Here is a 21,312-nt window from a genome sequence, read left to right on the forward strand (position 1 = left end):
CCAAAGTCTTAGGCAGAAAAAAATGAATAATCACAAACCCAAAGATATTTGGCTTCTTCATTTAATGTAAGAAAGACCTGAGCGCAGCAAAGTGTTAAAAGAAACTGTGAAAGTGATTTGGAGAGTTTGGGATTTGCAAAGAAAGTCAGAGGCTGAATTTGGGAGAATTTAAGGGAGAGTTAAAAAGCCACTCAAACTAAAGGACCAAGAGATCAATCTGGAAGGGGAAAAGGACAGAATAGAAAGGATAGCTGGAGGGCAAAGCCGAGATAAGTGATAGAAAAAGAAGAGGTTGGTGAGAGAACAGAAAAGGGACTGGGTGGAACCTCAAGCTTTCGCTGAGATCAGTGAAAGGAAGCTGGGTGTGGCTGTCAAGTCAGGAGGTGATCTGGGATCCCAGGGAAAAGGCTGAGGATTTCAGAGAGCAGGAGAACATTCTCTTTGGGTTTGACATCTGCCATGGTCAATGCAGCCAAGTGACTGTCCTGCTCAAAGTTCATCTCTACCAACTGTACAGATGATCAGGGACAAGGATATGTCCCTAAAAATACGTCAGTGTCAGGAAAGAAAACATGAAAAATCTCTAAAGTAAGAGAAGGAAGAAGGGACTTCTTGGGGCAAGTTTGAGAATGGGATCCATGTTAGGGAGATGATACACCAGAGACTCAAAAGAAAAATTAAGAGGTTCTCGCTGGAGCATTAAGGTGCAGCTGTGGCTTGTGCTCCAAAGGTGAAATCCCCATCGCTCAGGAAGGACAGTTCCTCATTTCAGAGGTGCTCACTGACTGCTCAGGCTACAGAGGTAGAGCAGTAATCTTCCCAAGGCAGGCCCAGAGAGCAGAGAAGCTCCTAAAGCTTGTCAAAAAGGAGGCTCCCGCCCTAGGGCTGCCTAAACTCCTGGAGAGCTCCCTTTGCACCCCGACGGCACAGTGCCTCTCACGTAATGTTGGCTACTTTCTGAGTGCTGATAAATCCACCTTTATCCAAAGCCCCCTTCCGCCAAGGACTGCTCCCATGCCAGTCATCGTCTAAGAATCTTTCCTTCCCCCTTTTCCTGGCTGATCTTGAGAAAGGAGTCCATCATCAGAATCTTCACTCTCTTTACTCATTGCAGTCTGGCTTCATTATTCAACTAAATTAGTGAAGTTTCGACCATCTTTTAAGTGCCAAATCTAATGGCCTTTTCTCACTTCTCAACCTGAGACTCTCTCCTGCTTCTCTTTCCTGGCAGATCCTTCTCAGGCTCTTCTGCAACACACCTTCAGGGAGGTCATCTCCCACACTGACTCTGGGGCCCTTTCTCTTCCCCCTCTACACTATTTCCCTCAGGAAGTTCAACAACCTTGGGTTCAGTGATTATCTCAATGCTGACAATTCTTAAATCTGCTTATTCCCTGCTAACCTCCAGTCTCCGATTGTCTCTAGAACATCTGCTATCCTACAAACAGCTTAAACTCAATGTGTCCAAAATGAAACTAGTTACTCTTTCCCCTTTGAGCTCCATCCTCTTCCACTCAATCATTCCCAATCACCACTTAGCTGCCATCCTCAAATCCTTACTCTTCCTCACCTGTCTCAGCCAATAGGCCGTCAAGACCTGGAGGCCCCCCCCCCCCCAATGCAACATACACAGCCCCTTCAGAGCCCACGATTCTGATGAAGGCTGTTCTCCCATCAAGTCTGGATTAGTACAGTAGCATGCTTGTTGGGTTGTCTCAAGTCTTTCCCCTTACCATCCATCCTACACTCAGCTGTCAAATTGATCACTATACCATGGCATCTTTCCATTCAATAAAATCCAGTGGCTCCCTATCACCTCCAGGATCAAAGAAAAAAATTCTATTTGGCCTTCAAAACTCTTTATAACCTGCCTCCCACTTCATGGGCTTGACCCCTATGCCTAAAATTTTCTCCCTTCTGTCTGCTGGCTTCTTCCCAGTTCCAGCTAAAAGCCTACTTTCTACCCCAAAAGAAGCCTGTAGTTCCTTCTCTCCGTGATTATCTTCAATTTGCCCCGTACATATCCTGCTTATTACACATAGTAGTTTGCAAGTTGTCTCCCTCATCAGATTGCGAGTGCCTCGAAAGAATGGAAAGGCTGTTTTTCCTTTGTTTTTGCCATTTTCTGTACTAGCACAGAGCATACACTTATTAAATGCTTATCAACGTGTTGCTCAAAGACTGGTTTTGGTGATTCTTATGTATACAAATGATACCACTGGAACCCAGAAGAAACTGGAAAAGATCATAAAGTCTGGGGCAACATAGTGAAGTCCTTCACTAGGGCCTACATGGTGCTTTCCTCACTGCTGCTTACTGGAGGGAAGGACAAAGAGAAATTCTTATTGGGGATATGACTATCTGGTTAAGGAGACTATCTGAGAATGAGATTTGGACTTCTAAATACAATTGGAGAATAGGACTATCAGGGCTGAAGATGCCTTAATAAAGACTGATAAGCACGAACTTAACCCAACCTTTTGCAAATCTAATCAAAGGGGCTTTAAAATGAAAAGGGGAGAGTGGGAGAAGACTGCATCTACATATCTTTTTTTCTCTCAAACTAGTTCCCACAGTTAGAGCAGCTATAATGTAGGACAGGCAATCTGAAGTTCAGGGGAGACAGAAACCCCAGAAAGGATCCAGTAGGAAAACCCATGGCCTCATATATCCATGACTGAGTCAATAACCAACAGAGGACCAAGTGCAAAGAGGCAAACTTGACTTCATAAATACATATTAGTGAGAACTGATGGAAAGAGAACCACAACTGGAATATGACTCTGGATAAATAGACCTGAGACAAAAGAAACACAAGATGGGGGAAAAGGAACAAATGACTATAATAACGGATCCAAATTCTATATCCACTATAGCTCATTTTTCCCAAAAAACTGGATAGGGGCTCCCCAAGACAGCCGTTTTCATGTTTCCAATGTGGGTCAGTTCTCTGTCCCCTTGGACATGGACAGCTGAAGATGAAAGAGACCTTGGGAGATCTCCTGGTTCAACCTTCTTATTGAATGGAAGAGAATCCATAATGAGTCTAAGACTGGTCCCCAACATGGTGCTAATCAGTGGCAATGCCCTACTAAGAAACCAGGACTTCTGAAAGACAGGCTCTTCCCACTAGATCACACAAGCCCTGTTTGTGCAGTCATGCCTCAGTTTCCACAGATGAGAAAAAGATCTTGTGGATGTTAGTAGGCGCCACCAAATGAAATATTGTGTAGATGAAAAAGCCTTTCAGAAAAAAAAAAAAAAAATCAGGTATTTTCTGGTTTAAAAAAATAGTTTTGATGTGGCAGTGATTGCGTAGATTTCTAAGTGTTCATATGTGAAGAAATCCAGAAACTGGGCTTTCTCCTGCTAGGAGTGGGGAGCACTTGGGTGAATGTTTAAGGGAAGGAAAGAATTCTTCATAGTAAGTACCAGGCACTGTGCTAAACACTAGGGGATATTAAGAAAAAGCAAAAATAGTGTCTATCCTCAAGAAGCTTAGAGTCTAATGGAAAATTAATCTCTAATTGACTCATCTACCACAGATCACTTGGCCAGAAAGAGAAAATAGACAAAACATCTGTGAAACATCACTAGCCCGGCAGGGAAGCATGATTACAGTAGTGAGCCCTCCTTCTTTGCCAAAAGCAAAAAAAAAAAAAAAAAAAAGCTATTAACTTCTTAACTTGTCTTAACAATTACATCCTTCAAGAAGTGGAAGAACCAGCAAAGGGAAATTCTATTCTAGCCCTGATTCTCACAAATGGGAACCGGTTACTGAGATAGAAATGATAAAAACCTTGTAGAGAAAAGACCAAAGTTGGGAAGACTAACATGAACTCTAGACTTGGAGAAGGGCACAATCCTCTGGATGAGTCAGAAAGAAGGATAGGAAGGATCCCATGAATCCCCTGAAAGGGGATTTTAATTCTACAAGTACAGTCAGTCTAGAAGGGATCACAAATACTCATGAATGCAATTCTGAATATAAAGGTAAGCAATTTTTGAAAATTTTTGAAAAATTTTTGAAAAAATTTTTGAAAAGTGGGGAGCCACTATATGAAGAGCACAACACTGACATACATTGGACTCATTAGCACATTTTAATTGTTAAAAAAAAAAAAAAAGATGTACAGACAATGGAATAGGCAAAGGAAGATGAATACAAAAGCACATCGCTGTAAGAATATCACCTGAGAACTCAAATGAAAAAGGAGACTAGAAAAGAAAAAGATTAGAAAAGCTAAAGAGCAATAAGTAACAAAGATGGCTTTTTAAAAAAAAAAGCTATATTGAGGGAAAATAACAGGATCTGAGGACTGGGGCTACTGCTGGGAGTGATTGAACATTTCTACTGTCCTATCAGTTATCATCCTGACAGGAGAGTAGAAATGTTCAACCTGTCTGCTTCTGTTTCCTCTGCCAAGACCCCAATACTGGAAATGTCAAAACAAAACTGAGTAATGAAGAACTGACACTCTATATACATAAAGGGTATTGTTGACCAGTAGTAGCTAAGAGAGGTCAGAGGACTGTGCTCCAGTGACTAGACGGCTTTAAGAAGCCGAAAGCTCTCTGAGGTTACTTGTCCTTCTAATAAATGACGAGCCTATGGAGAGGTTGCCGAATGTCCTTTCTCTAGTTTAAATATAAGCCAGTCCTGTATTTTCAGAAAGGCAGGCACAAATGGTTATGCTATAACAGCAGCTCATATATAAAAGTTGAGATTTAAAACCTTTCTTCTTCATCCTCCTGTAAAGTCACGCAGTGCAAATATCACTATGTCATTTTCAGGTAAAGAAACTGAGGCTCAGAGACTTCTCGACTTGCCCCTAAACACGTGGTGGCTAATAAGTGAAACTAGGACTTTGAACCTCGGTCTTTTGACTACAACAAGTTCTTTCCACTACATACACTGTGTCTCTTTAAAGAGCTCCTGTGTACAAGGCCGAATGCTGGGGCGGGGGTGGGGGTGTTAGCAGAGACAGCCTTGAAGGCAAGACTTGAAACTGGTCTTTCTGACTCAATGAACACTAATTTTCTATGTTCAAACTTCTCTTAAACTTGATGCAAATGTTCTACCCTCCAAGAAATCAACCCTGCACGTAGAAAACACAAAATGGAATGAATGAAGGAGGTCACTGACTACAACTGGCCGAGCCGTCTAACCTCAGTTTTCTCCCGAAGGGTGGATTTCAGGATCGTTAAGGTCCCTTTTCCCACCTTCAGGGAGGTGGCAAACTGACGTTCGTTCTCTGACATCTTAAAAGGAGGTTTCGGTGCGGGCTCCTCATCCATCTCCCTTTCCGCTTGTGACACTCCAAGAAAAAAACTCGCCGCCCGCTTACTCAGCTATAAAAACTTCCATCCACCAAGACGGCTTAATGCTTCAGTTAAAATGATCTTAACTCCTCAATACTCAGCAGAGGGGGGGAAACCTTGCTTCAACAGAGAATGTAGCCAACCAGAGGTGGAAAAGGGACTTTTCCCCAGCCCGGGCGCGGGCAGACGTCTGTCTGCGGGCCGGGAGTTCCCCTCGGAGGAGAGCGGCTGGCCCCGCGGGAGGACCGTTCCGCCCGGGACACAAGGCGCCTCTGTGAGGACTCCCCCGGCACTCGCGCTGCCCACGCACTTAAAGCACACACGCTTCTCCCGGGCCGGGGTGCCCGGCAAGAGTCACGCGGCGCGGACGGCAGTGGAAATTTCCTCTCCCCCGGGGGAGGGGGGGCGGCTTCCCCATCCTGCGCCGCGGGCACAAAGGGCCCCTGCCCTCGCGGGCACGGGAGGGGTGGTCTCCGCGGCGCGGCGCCCGGGGCACGTGTGGCCCTGCCTCCGAGGGGAGCCCGGCTAACGGCAGCAGAGCCGCCGGGGACCCGGCGGGGCCTAGGAAGCCGGGGCGCGCCCCGCAGACAGACAGCGGCACATGGGCCCTGGGCCCCGCGCGGCGCCCCCCGCCCCGGCCAAATGAATGGGCGCCGCGGCCCGCCGGCCCCTCCTCCCGCGCCCTCCCCGCTGTCAGCCGCTATTTTTAGCGGGGAATGCAGCGGGTCCGCGGCGCCGGGCGCGGGGTCCGGGAGGAAGAAAGGAAGGAAGGGAGGGAGGGAGGGAGGGAGCGACGAGGGCGCCCGGCGCCCGCCCGCCCCAACCGCCGCCCCCCGGCCCCGCACTCACCCCAGCTCTCCGCCGTCCGCCCCAGGATCTCGCCGCTTCCCGGGTTGTAGATGAAGCGCTTCCACTCGCCCAGAGTCTGCTCTAGAGGCTTCTTCTCGTCCTTGGTCATGATGGGCGCGCGTGGGGCGGGGAGGGGTGCGTGTCGGAGCGCGGCTGCGAGGGCGAGTGGCTGCGAGTGCGGGGGAGGCTGGCGGCGGGGGGCAGCGGGGGGGGGGGGGGGGGGGGGGGGGGGGGGGGGGGGGGGGGGCGGGGGAGCCGGCGAGGAGCGTCCGGCAGCGGTCTGCCGGCGGGAGCCCGCGAGGGGCGGAGGGAGGGAGGGAGCGGGAGGAACCCACACGCTCACCCGCCCGCAGAGAGGCAGAGGGAGGAGGGAGGGAGCACCGAGGCGGCGGCACTTCCTCGCTGCACCGCGCACTCGAGCCGACTGAGCCGCGGCCGGAGCGGGGGCCACCGCTCGGCCAGCCGGGCTCTGACGTCAGCGCCCGCGCCGGCCAATCCCAGGCGGAGGCTGGGGCGCGAGCGCCGCCGCCGCCGCCGCCGCCGCCTACCGCCCTCGAGACGCATCGTTGCCGGAGGCGGGCTGGCGCTCGCCCGACTACGGGGGCTGGGGCGCCTCCTCTCGCGCGCACGCCCAGGACAACCCCCTCCTCCCGCCCCTCCGGCCGAGCCGCCCCCCCCCCCCGGGCCGGCAGCCCCGGGGAGCCCCGAAAAGCCTCCCGGGAGAGGGGACCGTTCTAACCCCGACTAGGAGCAGCCTCCGAGAACGCCGGCCTTGCAAAGGCTTTTCTCCTGAACCAGAGGCCGGCGTCGTTCCCGGGGGCCGCTGGCGAGCGCGCATCTGGGGGCTTCTCGGACACCAGCAGGCGGCTCCGATCGATGAGGGTGGGGGGCGCCTCATCCCGGGAGGAACCGACTCTTCCTCCCTGCAAACCCCCCGTGGCGGGCGGAGCCTCCCAACTCACGCCGGGATGTCAAGGAAACCGTGTCCCAGATGTCAGAGAAACGGTCTCCTAAAGCCACCGACTCCCTCAGACGCCAAAGAAGCCGATTCCGAGGAAATGGGCTCCCATCTGCGCCGACCGCTTCGGAGGGGCCAGGCAGGAGAAGAAGCTCTGCGAACGAACTCCCCAAGCTTCTCTCCGGAGAAGTCCCTTTGGGGGCTGCTGCCGGTCTAACCCACCCGGCCAGGGTTAGACACACGCTGCGGGGCACCATCCACCTGCTTGTGTTTGGGCAAATCGCGTCTCCACTTTGGGGCCCCGACTTCCTCAGCTGTGAAACGGAGTTAGAACCAGCTGGACATTCTGGGTCTCCATCTGCGACCCCGTGATCCTTGTGTGGGTGTTGGGGCTTCAGGTTCCTCTTCTGCAAACGGAGGGATTTGACCGGGGGCTACTCAGATCCGTTACAACTCCCCAACGGGGCTGCTTTCATTCTCTCTCTTTTTATTTTTATTTTATTATTTAATTTTTAAAAAATAACTTTTTATTGACAGAACCCATGCCTGGGTAATTTTTTTTTACAACATTATTTATCCCTTGCACTCACTTCCTATTTTTCCTTCCCACCCTCCACCCCCTCACCTAGACAACAAGCAGTCCTATGCATGTTGAATATGTCGTAGTATATCCTAGATACAATGTATATGTGCAGAACCAAACAGTTTTTTTGTTGCACAGCGAGAATTGGATTCAGAGGTTGCATTCAATCTCATAGCTATGGTAGAATTTATCTCAAACGCAGTGAGGGTCAGGACCCTAAAAGATGCTCCAACATGATTGTTTTAAAATTAATGAGAAAAGTCCCAGAATGGAACAGGTTGAATTTATTTTCAATAAAATAAACTTCATGTGATATTGTTATTATCTACTTCCTACCAGCTAAAACATTCCGACTTGTTTCTCAGTCCCTCAAGTTCATCTAACAGAAAACGAACCCTCCAGATAGCTTATTAATTTAAGCTATTAATAATATTAATGATATTAAGTGATTGCTTAAATAGTGCCACAAAATCTTCATTTTTATAAAACATTTCTTATGCTTCCTGGGCTCAAAAAAAAGGGGGGGGGTGCGGGTGATTGGACTGCGTAAGATTGTCTTCCTGCCGCAAGGTGGGGCTGGAGAATAGGAATGTCTTCATAGCCAGAAGCCTGTTGAGTTATGAATTTGGGGAAAACTTACTTTAAAGGAGAAATGGAGAACAAGCTGCATAACGTTGTCGTGTAAAAAAAAAAAAAAACAAGTACAGTTTTCAGTAAAGTTCACACACATGCATACACTGTGAGTTAACATGAGTTAACATTCCAGAACCCTGGAATATTTGAAATTATTGAGCACTGGAAAATTGCTTTTGTGCATCAATTATTAAATTACAATCCAAATTGAAAAGTTAAGACGTTAATCTGTAATTGCTGGAGCAAAATGAATGGAAAGGGATATTTTGGAATGAGACCAGTTTTTTCACTCTGCCCTAAACTTAACATAGCAAAGAAATTTCACATTACCTTTCCTGAATTAAGCTTAACAACAAAAGCAAAGAAATTTCATATTAATTTTCTTGAATTTGAACTAGGGAAAGATGAGCAAATGATTAAATGAAATTTTTGTATACAAGAAAGGGAGTAATTAAATAGTTGTTGATGGTGATTAGTATAACTGATTTTCTCACGAGTTTGGGTTTTGGGTTTGGGAGGGATTTTTGGTGCCAGTTTGCAGTGTCATAAAACCAACACAGCCAGAACACTAAGAGATTTGCCAAAACATTTTGTAAAACTTGGCTTGCAGTCAGGATTAGACATAACTTAGCCCTGGGCAAACACAAACTCTGATGCAGTCTTATTAGCAATGCTTACAAAACAGTGTTATTAGAGTTTAAATAAAAGCAAAACAATATTGAGGAAGATGGTCACAGACCAAAGAGTTTATCATCGTGATTTTATTTTTAAAAAAATCTAACTGCTCATGGGGAAAATAGCTAAAGAGCTGAGTTGAAAAAGCGAAGACAAAAGTCAAGCAGCTTGCTGTTATCCATTCTAGAAATAGACAGCTGGGTGGTGCAAGGCTCCAGTCAAGAAGATCTGAGTTCAAATATGAACTCAGCTTGCGTGAATTTGGCAAGTCACCCTTTCGATGACTCAGTTTTCTCAACTATAAAATGGTGATAATAACAGCACCCACTTTCCAAGGTTGTGAGATTCTAATAAGATAATATTTGTGAAGTACTTAGGACAGTGCCTGGCACATAGTAGGTGACATATATAAATATATGTTTAAAGATATAAATGCTAGTTATTATTATGACTATTACTACTACTATACATGTTCAAGGTGTAATATGCTATATTAGGTATTAAAGAATAAACAAGGGAAAATGAGACCCCAGTCCTTGGCTCTAAGGATTTCATAGGCTAATATACCTATGTATCTAGTCATATACAGGCTAACTCTCCCTTTAGAATCTTAAGTTACTTGAAGACAAGAAAAATTTTTAGCTTTCTTTGTATCTTCAATGCCTGGCACATGTGATTGATTGATTAATTTTTTGCTCCACTTGACAAATACCAAAAGCACCCAGAAAGATGAGAAAATATCATAAACCAGACCTATTTGACTATGTTAAATTACCTCAGCAATTGATGAAAACAAAAGACTGAAACAAGAAACCTAATCTTTTCATATGATTTTCAGACATGTGCTTTGGTGCTATCCAAATAACTTATTTTAAAGTAAAAATCAATTAAAAAACCCATAGTTTCTAAAACCTGTCCCATAGCATACTATATATTATATAGCTTTATAGCCTGGTATTCATGAACAAAGTTTTCAGATAATAGGAGACCCTTAATATCCAGCTTTGACTACAGGAGAAATTATATATACAATGTCTTTGGGGACATTAAGTCTAATAAGATAATAAAACTATATTTAATCAAAGCTGTTGCTCCCTAATGGCTCATTAGAGTATTCAAAATTCCCTTCAGAAAACAGGCTACTTAGCCACTTGAATGAGACATGCCAAAGTATCTTCCAGAAAGACGATAGTGTTCTGAGTTAGTCTGACAAAACCGAATGGAAAAGAAAATAGAAATGTAAACACCATCCGTTCTTTAATAATCTGATATTAAATATGATCCCTGCCCTCAAGGTATATATAAGCCTAATGTAGTTTGAGCTTTACTAGCTTTAATTTTTTATATTTCTTTTGGAATCATTTATACAAAGCAAAATTGTTTGGATTTTCAAAAATGGAAGGAGTAGTTTTATATATACATTAAGTCGGTACTATGTACCAAGCATTATTGTGGTGCTGGACATTCTCTGCCCATAAGAGTATTATTCTGCTAGGGAGACATAATCTTTTTTTACAGACCTAACATACGGAGAACACAGTTCCTGGTATTGGGGAAGATATAAAGATTTGTGAGACATAACATCTGCCCTCTTGGAGTTTACATTTTAATTCAGGAAGCAAGGTAAGAATAGGTTTTAGAAACATACACATCAAGGAGTATGGAAGAGGATGAGAAGCCAGAAGCTTCCCTGTTTCATTTCACTAAGCTTGCTCTTCCCCTCTTGCACTGGGGGCATAGTTTTTGGTCCGTAGCATGTTGTCCAGTGTAAAAAGTCAGTGCAGCGAATAGAGAGCACTGAATCCAGAATCAGGAAAATCTGATTTCAGATCCAGCCTCAGTTTTTTGCTATGTGATACTGGGCAAGTCACTTAATTTTACTTCCTCTCAGTTACTCATCTCTAAAATGGGAATAATCATAGCATTTAGAGGATTATTGTGATAATATTTCTAAGTGCTTATATCTAAAGTTCTTTATAAATGCTGGTTGTTATATTCCAAACTGTGAGCTCTTTCAGAGCAGGAATTGGTTTTTGCCTTTTTCCTAGCACTTAGAACAGTATTCAGCACATAGTAGGTGCTTTATTAATGTTTATCAACTGACTATCATAGGTTAGGAGAAATGGAACTACAACAAGATAAATGGAAAAATGGTCCAATGTTGGAATCCTTACAAAGTGTTAACTCATTAGAGTTGATAGAGACAATAATTATCTAATTTAGCATAAATCTCCCATACTTGTGAACTCCAATGAGTACTTTAATACATTAGTGAGTTAGAGAATTTGCTAAGTACCTGCTAAATTAGATAATTATTGTCTCTATCAACCCTAATGAGTTAACACTTTGTAAGGATTCCAACAGTCCAACAGGGCTAGCTGGATGAGATATAAAACATGATTCAGGAATACAACCAGCAGACTACAGATGAAAAGGAAGACTTTATCTGCTGATGTAACTGTGACCATTTGAGAAAGGAACAGACAGTAAGCCAGGGGAAAAATGAGTTATAAGACCTCCTCCTTGGAAATCTTGTGACAATTGCTTTTCACCTAGCTCCCTTTGGGAGAACAGGTCTGATTTAGAATCCCAAAACTGGCGGAATTCTCTGACACTGGAAAAGGTTAGTTTCTTGTCATCAGAGAAGTAAAGCTAGAGTGACCACTTGTTAAGTGTGTTACACAAGTCTAGGTAAGATAAATAAAACAAAGTGGTTACACTAAAGAAAGGGTTAAAGAAAGAGTAAGGAAGCTGAGTATGGCTGTCAAGTTTAGAGGTGATCAAAATTGTGTCTATACGCTAAAGGTATATAAAATGGTAAAGAAAATGATAAGAAGGCGCTTATAAACTGTGTGAACGTCAAAGCATATCTCAAGCACAAATCCACACAATTATTTATGTATGTGTAGCCTTTGCATACCTTAAAGACTATAGAAATTTAAATTACTGTTGTTATTCTTCCTTACTTCCTGTTTATATCCTGGCTTCTACCTTTTCCAAGAAGCTGTAGAATGCTCAGTAGTCACATCCTGGTCAGATCATCTGGGAAAAGGAAACCAGATAGAGGGTAACCCACAGGCTGGGAGAGTTTGGTGGGGATGTCGACCCCAAGCCCGTAAGACTTCCCTGGCAGAATGAATGATTGAAAAGAACTTGTTTCAAGGGCTATGTAGGCTCTGTGGAGTACTTAGAACTCACTTAGACATCAAAGATGCCAGTCATCCATTGTTTTCTGGGCTGCCGCAGGTTATCTTGATTTTTGTCCTGCTGCTGCACTTCAGTGACTGGAAGAGAGAGTGATGTTGATGGCTTTGCACAACTCTGCTTCATTTAAATCCAATTCCTGCGTGAGTCAAGACATCAGTCTGTGATATCATTGGTCCTCTTTGAAAATGAAGGATCAGATAGCTCAGTGTATAAAGCACTTGGAAACAGTAGGACCTGAATTCAAACCTGTCTTTTAGACACTATTTATATCCTAGACTTCTTCCCTTTCCAAGAAGCCGTGGAATGTTCAGGAGTTCCACTAAGGAACTTGTCTTTCGTATGCTCTCCCACTCTATTTCATATTTACTATTCCTTGTGTCTATTGTATCCCCTTCATTTTGTCTAGAACCTCTTCCCTAAGTAAGCCTGCCTTTTGGCAAAGAGGATGGCCAGTTGTCATTTCTTCACATGACGGGACCCCAACATTTGGTACCTGCCTACCATCAACTGGTGTCTACAACCAGCCATATCACTATTGCCTCTAGAACAATTCTTAAATACAACCTTGACTTTTCCTTTAAAGCTCTTCATGATGTGACTCCAGTTTACCTTTCCAAGCATATTGTGCATTACCTCTCTTTATATACTCTCCATTTTAGCAAGACCGTTAGATTTGCTGTTCTTCATAACACATTTCATCAATTCTTTCCATGCCTTTGAATAGGTTATCCTCCATACCTTACTACTCCTCTTAGCTGCTTTAGCTTCCTTTAAGTTTGGCACAATCTCTGGTCTTACCTGATCCCACTAACAAACCACTAGTTCCTTCCTTCTCACTTTGCATTTACTTATTTGTGTACTTGTTCCCCAGGATCAAGGGTAAGTTTTTCCAGGCCAAGGAGTGTTTCAGTGTTTGTCTTTGTATTCCCAACACCTAACACAGTTCCCAGGTTGAAAAAAGGCATTTAAGAAGTTTTTGTTGAATAAAATTGTCAAATTGATTTCACAGGGAATTTTTAAGTGACTTCCATTGAATGTGCAATGTTTATATTTCTGCCACAGTCAAAGGACTTCTATCAGTCCAGGCTAAGTCTCCCTCCTAAAAAGGAATGTGAAGGGTATGAAGGACACTGAAGTTTTCCTTAAAAAGTAAAAACAAACACAAAGCAAAAATACAAATTTGGGGCTCTTCCTGAAGAGCAGGGAGCTGAATGTTCTGATAAAGAACTAGCTGTTTGTCTCACAAAGCATGAGAAATTCACAAATAATGTGAAGTGTGAGATGGGTAGAGATGGTTGGTGACTCCCTACCCAGGGGAACTGAAGAAACTATTAGCTCTGTGATGTTTCTCAGGGGGAGGAATCCAAGACATATCAGAGGACCTATTTATCAAAATGGATGGTTATTCTCCACTTCTGGTGATTTTTATTGGCACAATTGAAATGGCCAAAAGGAACCTACTGAGGGTTTGTGAAAATAATGAAGTCTCAGGCAAGAAATTGAAGATCACAGGGGCATAAGGGATGTTTTTAAATCATTCAAAGGCAAGGGATACAGAAGAGAAACATTTGCTTTCTGCTGGATCTTTCTCTGTTATCTACAAACATGTCCATAACCATTCTGGAAAAAAAAATCCTTACTGCATGCTAATCTCCATAGATTATCATTCTATATCTATTCTCTTTCTATATTTATTCCCTTTCTAAGCAAAACTAAAATTTAAAAGTTAATCTCTACTTCTTATCCTCTCATTTTATTCTAAACTATCGGTAACCTGGTTTCTGACTTCATTATTCAACCAAAACTGATGTGTTCAAAGGTTTAGATGAATTTCCTAAATGCCACATATAATGATTTTTTTCAATCTGCATCCTTCTTGACCTCTATGAATCATTTAGAGTTTCCTTGATACTCTTTCCCTTCTGTTTTTTTTTTTCCACTCATCTACTCCTACAGACATAAATCTGTAGGCCTGTAGATATATGTAAATAATATAGATCCTGAAATATCCCTCCACTGTGCCATTGTGTGGTACAGCATTTAATAAAAAAGCTGGAGAGATATCTAGAAGCAAAGCAAAGTTTATTATACGATCTCGCGAGAGGCAGACAATCGAAGGGAGAAAGCACCGTAGGGGGCAGGGTCAACACTTTTTATCCCTAACGCAGATACCCCCTCCCACCACTGACCCTCATCCTTTATTGTCTGAGGATCTTACATTCTAAACGCGGGAACTACCCAAGAAATTGAACTTGACCAATAAGTACATAGTTGCCCATATTTGACCTAACAGAAAGACACTGATGTCATAGGAGGATAACAACAGGATTTAAGTATGCCCTTAGGGGATAGCAGGGAAGGAACTTAAGTATGCCCTTGACTTGATGCTTAAAGTCTTTCAGGCCTACTCAAACTTTGAAATAGTTGAAGCCTTACTCGATTTTCACAACTGTCTTGAAAGATCTCACCTCATCTCCTTCACCATCATTACCCTTCTCCCATCATTAAGTTCCCCATGGGGTCTCCATTTGTGGGGTGGGATCTGAGGTTGTTCCACTTTTATTTTCCTCCCAGCTCTGCTTCTGACTTTCTGGATTCTGGACCTTACAAACCCCCTAACTCTGTGCCATGAAGGGAACTTTCCCCCACTCTCCAACGTTCAGCTAACTCTTGGCTTCTTCTACTAAAGCTCCTTGAGAGTTTTTTAACTTTCATTTTGCTTATATTTGTATCCCCAGTGTTTAGCACAGTGCCTGGCAATTATTAAGTACTTAATAAATGGTTATTGCCTCTGATGCTCCTTGCCTTGGCTATCTTTCTACCAGTCAGACCATTCTTTTTTGGTCTCCTTTGCTGGCTTATTATCAACCCCATAATTGTGGGTATATCTAAAGCCTCTGTCCAGGATCCTCTTCTCTCTTTCCACTCTCTGTTTCCTCATCAGCTCCCATCATGTCTATGGAGATGACCTACAGATAAAGATTTCCTTCTCCATTCCCTTTCCTGAGTTTCAGTCCCATACTACCAAATGTCTATTGGACATGTCAAACTAGATGTCCTGGTCATACCTCAGGTCCCAAAACAGAATTTACTACATTTTACCCCAAATTATCTTCTCTTCATAAACTTTCCTGTATTTGTAGAGGCTACCTCACTTTATTCTAATCACCCAATATCATAACCACAGAGTCATCCTAGAATCCCTACTCTTATTTATTCATTACGTTGCCAAAGCCTGCTCTTTCTACCTCTACACTCTTGCATTTATCTCCTATTTTCTAGTGACACAGACACCAGCCCAGTTCAGGGTTCATCATCATCTCTTTCTTCAATTAAAATAATAGCTTCCTAATTGAGCCCACCTTTCCTACGGCAATCCCTCCTCTACACCATTGTCAAATTGACTTCCTTAAAGCTCTGATCTGATCGTGTCACATCCCCAATCAACAGACTCCAATGACTTCCTTTTACCTCTATGATCAAATATAAATACTGTTGTTTAGGGCCTGGTCTCTTCCAATACTTTTTAATACTTTGTTTCTCCCCACACACTCTATGGATTAGCCAAACCATGTCTTTGTGTGGTATATTTCTCTTCACCCTACTTCTTCTATCCCCTGATGTAAGTAATCCCTATGACTGGAATGAATATACTCTTGTCTTTATCTCAGCCTCTCAGAATTCCTGGTTTTCAAGTGTCAACTCTAATTCCACTTTCTGAATGAAGCTAGTACCTCCCATAACCAACTAAATTTCCTAGTTTCTGTTTTCTTTGTGATTTGTATATAGCAACATATGTGCATGTTATTTTTCATTTTTTACAATGTAAATTCCATGAAGATGGGATACCAACTTCTGAGGTTATCTCAAGCATCAAGGACAATATTAACAAACAGTAGGTACTTAATAAAACTCTATTGATTGTTTGAATCTCTGTCTATGGAGGGTGTGTCTGAGAATTAGATGTAGATTTCTAGACCATGGCATAAAATATAGGAATCCCAAGTTCTCAATTGAGAATGCAATGTACAAATGTTGGTTGGTAAGAATATGCTTACCTAGTGTCTTATAAATTTAATTTTAAACTAAAAAGGAGGAGAAAACTGTGTCTATCTATCAAGGAAGTAGCCAAAATGTAGGAGGAACAGGAATTTAGAGACTTGGAAATTCATAGAATTGTTTCATACTTTAATAAAATATATATCCCCAGCGCTATGGGCCTGGCACATAGTAGGTGCATAAGAAATGTTTAGTGATTGAATTGCAGAAGAAAAAATCCAAGAAAGAAGCTAGTCATAAAATTCATGGCCTTAAAAACTAAGATGTTCAATTTGGACAAATAACTATTTAAGTTTAGAGTTTTCAAAAGTAATAAATTGTGTAGCAGAGTTCCATTTTTGGAGTCAGGAAGAACTGAACTTGACTTCTTCCTTTGACACATACTAACCACCTGACTATAGGCAAATCACAGTCTGTCAGGATTCTGAAAAGCTATTCAACTATAACTTACAAAGTGGTAGTTGATTTATATCTATGGAAAGAGTTCCCACTAAAGGAGTTTGTCAAAAGTTGGTAGAACAAAGAATTTTTTAAAAGGTTTTGGTTTTGCCAATTACATATAAAGGCAATTTTTAATATCATTTCAAAATGTCTTGAGTTCTAAATTTTCTCCTTTCTCCCTCTCCCCTTTCCCTTCCTTAAATCAATAAACAATTTGATATAGGTTATATATGTGCAATCATGAAAAACTAGAGTAAAGCATTATGGCTTTGCATGTGTGTGACCCAGGGCATGAGTCCCAATATCTCTGTCTTCTTTTACTAAAAGTCAGCTCAGTGTCAATGGTAAAAGGACTGGATTTAATTCTGGTAAATCAAGGTTCCTATTTCTAGCTATGTGACCATGGGCAAGCCATTTAACTCATTTGTAAAATGGGGGACTTGGAGTAGATGGCTTTCAAAATCCCTTCCAGTTCTATCTGATGCTAAGTTTAAAGTTTTAGAATCTGGGTCTATTTAGATTGCTGAGAAAAATGATGACAAGATCTAAGATGATATTTGACTAATTTTAAGAGAATTATAAAAAGGCCCACCAAAATCCAAATTACTAAAAAACAACATAGTTGGGAAAATACAAATCTATTTTAACTGGCTCTTGCTAGTTCAGTTATTGAAGAATCAGATATTACCTCTGAGCCTAATCCCTCCAGTCTGTAAATACTTTTTTTCTCTTCCTAAAGAGATTTAAATACCTTGGTATCAATTTAGATAAAAACACAGTTTTAAAGTACAGCAACTATAGATGGTATATCTCACCTATGAAAGGTTTGACACAGAAAAACTGCAAATGAAATTAAAAGGCTTCTTAATTTTGGGCTTCTTAAAGGGAAATATTTTGCGACGCTATTAGTTTTTCATCTAACTTCTCCAGAAATATGAATGCCCAAAACTAAACCCTTAAAAATAAATCACCCAATCTTTTATCACAATTAATCTTGAATGTAAAGTGAACATAGAAAACACAAAAGTATCTCACTTCAATTGTATAGACTTATCTAGGCACCACTGGCCTGTGCTGATTTTCAATGTTACCTTGTTTACTCTAGAATGATATGTTAAGTTAAAAAGTAACTGGTTCATTTGCCTCCAACTCAATACTACAATAGTGTGATATGGAAAGTTTGTAAAAACCAAATAGGTGTTCTGATCTTCCCAGATTCTTAGATTTTCCTTCAGCAATGAGAATATAGGGTCCTAATTGAAGGAGAATCAAGTTCATCTAAAAAATAATAAAAAGATGGTGTCTCCTGTTATATCATTCTACCAGCAGGATTCAAAAGTTCTTTGGACTAGAGAGTGAGTTCTGAGTCACTCTCATGATAAACCTCAAAAGTCCTTGCCAAACTTGGAGTTTGGTTCTCAGATCCAGTTGTTTCAGTGGAGTGAAGTATTCTGTCAACAGTCTGACACTTCCTGGCTGAGAATACACATCATGAAGGCTTAATGGTCCCCATTATTTGTATTTTGGAATGGCAGGACTGGAGATAACATATATATTCATGCATATACATATACATATACACACACACACACAGAGAAGAGCACTTCATTCAAGCTACCCACTGTCAAAAGCATCAGTGGTTAATGCTAGAAAACAGGATTACAATAGTTCTCCCCAGGGACTATCTGAGGGAGGAGTAGATTTGGAAATTTAAAAAGTGTACTGTTGCTCAAAGTTAATGATTATTGCTAAAAGAACTATGCCTCCTAGCTCGCAGATTCCAAGGCCAGATGCAAGCTAGATCTGGATCTGAAGGATCTGACAAATTTGCAGCTAGGAACTGCTTCATTTTGATCAATGAAATGGGACTTGGGCCTTTGGTCTAATTTCCAAGACAATTCTCAGAGAACTCTTGGCTCAAGCTGGGCTGTAATTTAGGTGGAAACCTCGACCCACCTAAAGATTTCCTCCCTACTTTTTTCTTTTCAAGCTTTCATTTTATTTGGTGGAGGGGAAATAAATGTCAAAGTGACATCATGGCTTCCCTTCTGTCAGGAACTGTAAAGCTATCTGCAGAATGAGTAAGAACAGCTTAAATGTCACACTGAGAAATAGAGCAGCATGGTTTCCTAAGAGAAAGGAAAGCATGTCCAGAGGTGTGGTGTCTTATATTCATATCCCTAAAGTCTAATTCTTCTGCTGCTTCTACTCCTAGGCAATTCTGGCCTCATTTTCCCTAGCTGTAAAATACCATGTACTGTATTCTATGAACACTTTGTACATAAACACTTTGTCTGGATGATTCCTTTGAATTTATGTTTTAATTTGTATTAAAATGATTTTGTACACATTAAATCTCCCTTCCTTGAATGTATAAACTGCTTTATTGAATTTTTATATCCCTTGCAGACTTACAAGTTTAGAGCAGATCAAATCAATCTTTGCAAGTCTCACATGGTATGTTGTTTAGAGTAGATGTTTAATAAGTATTTGCTGAATTAGATTGAATAGGAACAAATATGATCAAGTGTAGTTTGAGAATTAATGGTTTTTCCAGAATTTTTCTTCCTATGCTTTGGAAAATAGTTAGTTCTAAAAATAATGTTTCCATCTGCAAGAGGGAACTAATAATACTTATTAAGAAACATTCAATTAGATTTAGCTAAAATTAAAACGTTCTTCTATGTGCAAGGAAAACTTGAAACTGTCTCTATACTCAATGAACTTAACCTTGGGGGGGATATACACAATAGGGATACAAGATAAGTCAATCCAGAATTCTTATGGGAGGAAAAGAACTTTAACAACTGGGGTCATTTGGGAAAACTTCCGTAGGAAATGACCTTTTAGCTCATCTGGGGATTCTAAGAGGCAGAGATGTAATGGATATGGATTCCAGGCATAAGCACAACCTCAGCAAAACTTTGTGCAGATATGGGAAATGACAAGGTGAAATGGGAAGCTCTAGCTGACAAGCCAGTTTGGCTAGAAATTTGATTGTGTGAAGGTAGTAGTGTGAAATAATCCCGGAAGGGCAAGATGGAGCCAGATTGTGAAGAGCTTGTATTTTATCCTAGAGGCAAAATTGTTGCATAGGAAAGTGATGTGGTCAGAGCTGGCTCTCAGGACTATTCTTCTGGAAATTGAGTGGAGAATGGATTGGAGAGGGAAGAGATCAGCAGTGAAGAGACCTATTAGGACCTATCCTGGTAGTTTAGAGGAGAGGGGTTGAGTTCTTTAACTAGGAAACTAGTTAGAGAGAGAGGGACAAGTGCAAGTAGTATTGTGGAAGGAGAAACAAAGTGAAAGATAACTCCAATGTTTCAAACCTGGGATCCTTCAATAAAAACAGGGAAGTTGGGAATAATGGTGGGTTTGGAAGAAATTTTAATGAGTTCTATTTTGAACATCTTGAGTTTGAGATGCTGATGGAATAGACAGCTGATGCTGGACTTTCACAATAAAAAATAGGTCTGGTATAAATAGATTTGGATATCATCTGCGTAGAAATGATAGTTCAACCCGTGGGAGATGATGATATTCAATTAAGAGAGTATAGTGAGAGAAGAAAAGAGAGACCCAAGAGACATCCATAATTTATGGGCAGGATATGGATGACATCCAGAAAAAGAGTTTGAGAATGATTAATAAGATGAATAGGAGAAGCAAGGCAAAGAAGTGTCAGAATAGCTTAGGGAGGAGAAATTTATCTATCAGCTAGGAAGGTGAAGTAGAGTGAGATCCAGGGAAAGGCTATTGGATTTAGCATTTAAAAAATATCTACTCTCAAGCCTTCTCAGTGGGTGATGGAGGACTGGGAGAAAAGGAGGGCATTTGGAACTTAATTAAAAATGTTTAAAATAAAATAAATATATTTTAAAAATAAAATTCATACTTCTTAATTTAAAAAAGGAGGGGAAGAAAGATGTTGGTGACCTTGGGGAGGGGAGAGAAGGTGGGAGAGAGACAGAGACAGAGAGAAAGAGAATGAGAGAGAGCAGAAAGACAAAAAAAAAAAAACCCAACCCAAAATTGTCAAAGTATTTCTCAGGACCCTAGGTGATATTAAACACTTTTTTTTTTTTTAAAGGCACTATCATATATCTTAGTTTAGTTATTTAAAAGAATGAGAACTTTACACATAAAGCACGTTTGGCATATTGAATGAATATTATAATATATATACAATATATATAATCAAGCCAAATAAAATGATAGCAGGCATTTATATAGCACTTCAAGATTTGTGAAATATTGTATATATATATATTATAATATTCATCTTTGCAGCAACCCTGGGAAGTAGGTGCTATTATCATCCCTATGTTATAGATAAGAAAATTGAGGAAAATTGAGGGGCAATAAGATGACACAATCTATAGAGTACTGGTTTTAGAGCCAGGAAGACTTGAGTTAAGATCTTGCCTTAGACACTTACTACGCCCTGGGCAAGTCATTTAATTTCTGCCTGCCTCAGTTTCCTCATTAATAACATAGAGATGGTAATAGCACCTACCTTGTAGAGTTGTTATGGAGATTAAATAACATGATACTTGCAAAATACTTTGTAAATCTTAAGGTGCTA

The 21,312-nt window shown here is 41.5% G+C and overlaps 1 protein-coding gene across 3 annotated transcripts in view; it reads right to left on the minus strand.

Annotated features, from left to right (window-relative positions):
- ATP1B3 (ATPase Na+/K+ transporting subunit beta 3) overlaps positions 1 to 7,498 on the minus strand; it is a 33,077-nt gene extending 25,579 nt beyond the window's left edge. Inside the window, exon 1 of one of the 3 annotated variants that reach the window (XM_031957857.1) lies at positions 7,134 to 7,490. In XM_031957857.1, the coding sequence (XP_031813717.1) occupies positions 7,134 to 7,386 (253 nt within the window). In that variant the 5' untranslated portion in view covers positions 7,387 to 7,490. Of the gene's footprint in view, positions 1 to 6,171; positions 6,378 to 7,133 lie in introns of those variants that run through there. The other 2 variants (XM_031957859.1, XM_031957858.1) reach the window with 2 other exon arrangements.
- Positions 7,499 to 21,312: the final 13,814 nt, after the last annotated feature.

Source organism: Sarcophilus harrisii, chromosome 3 (genome assembly GCF_902635505.1).
Source record: "Sarcophilus harrisii chromosome 3, mSarHar1.11, whole genome shotgun sequence".
NCBI classification, from domain to species: domain Eukaryota; kingdom Metazoa; phylum Chordata; class Mammalia; order Dasyuromorphia; family Dasyuridae; genus Sarcophilus; species Sarcophilus harrisii.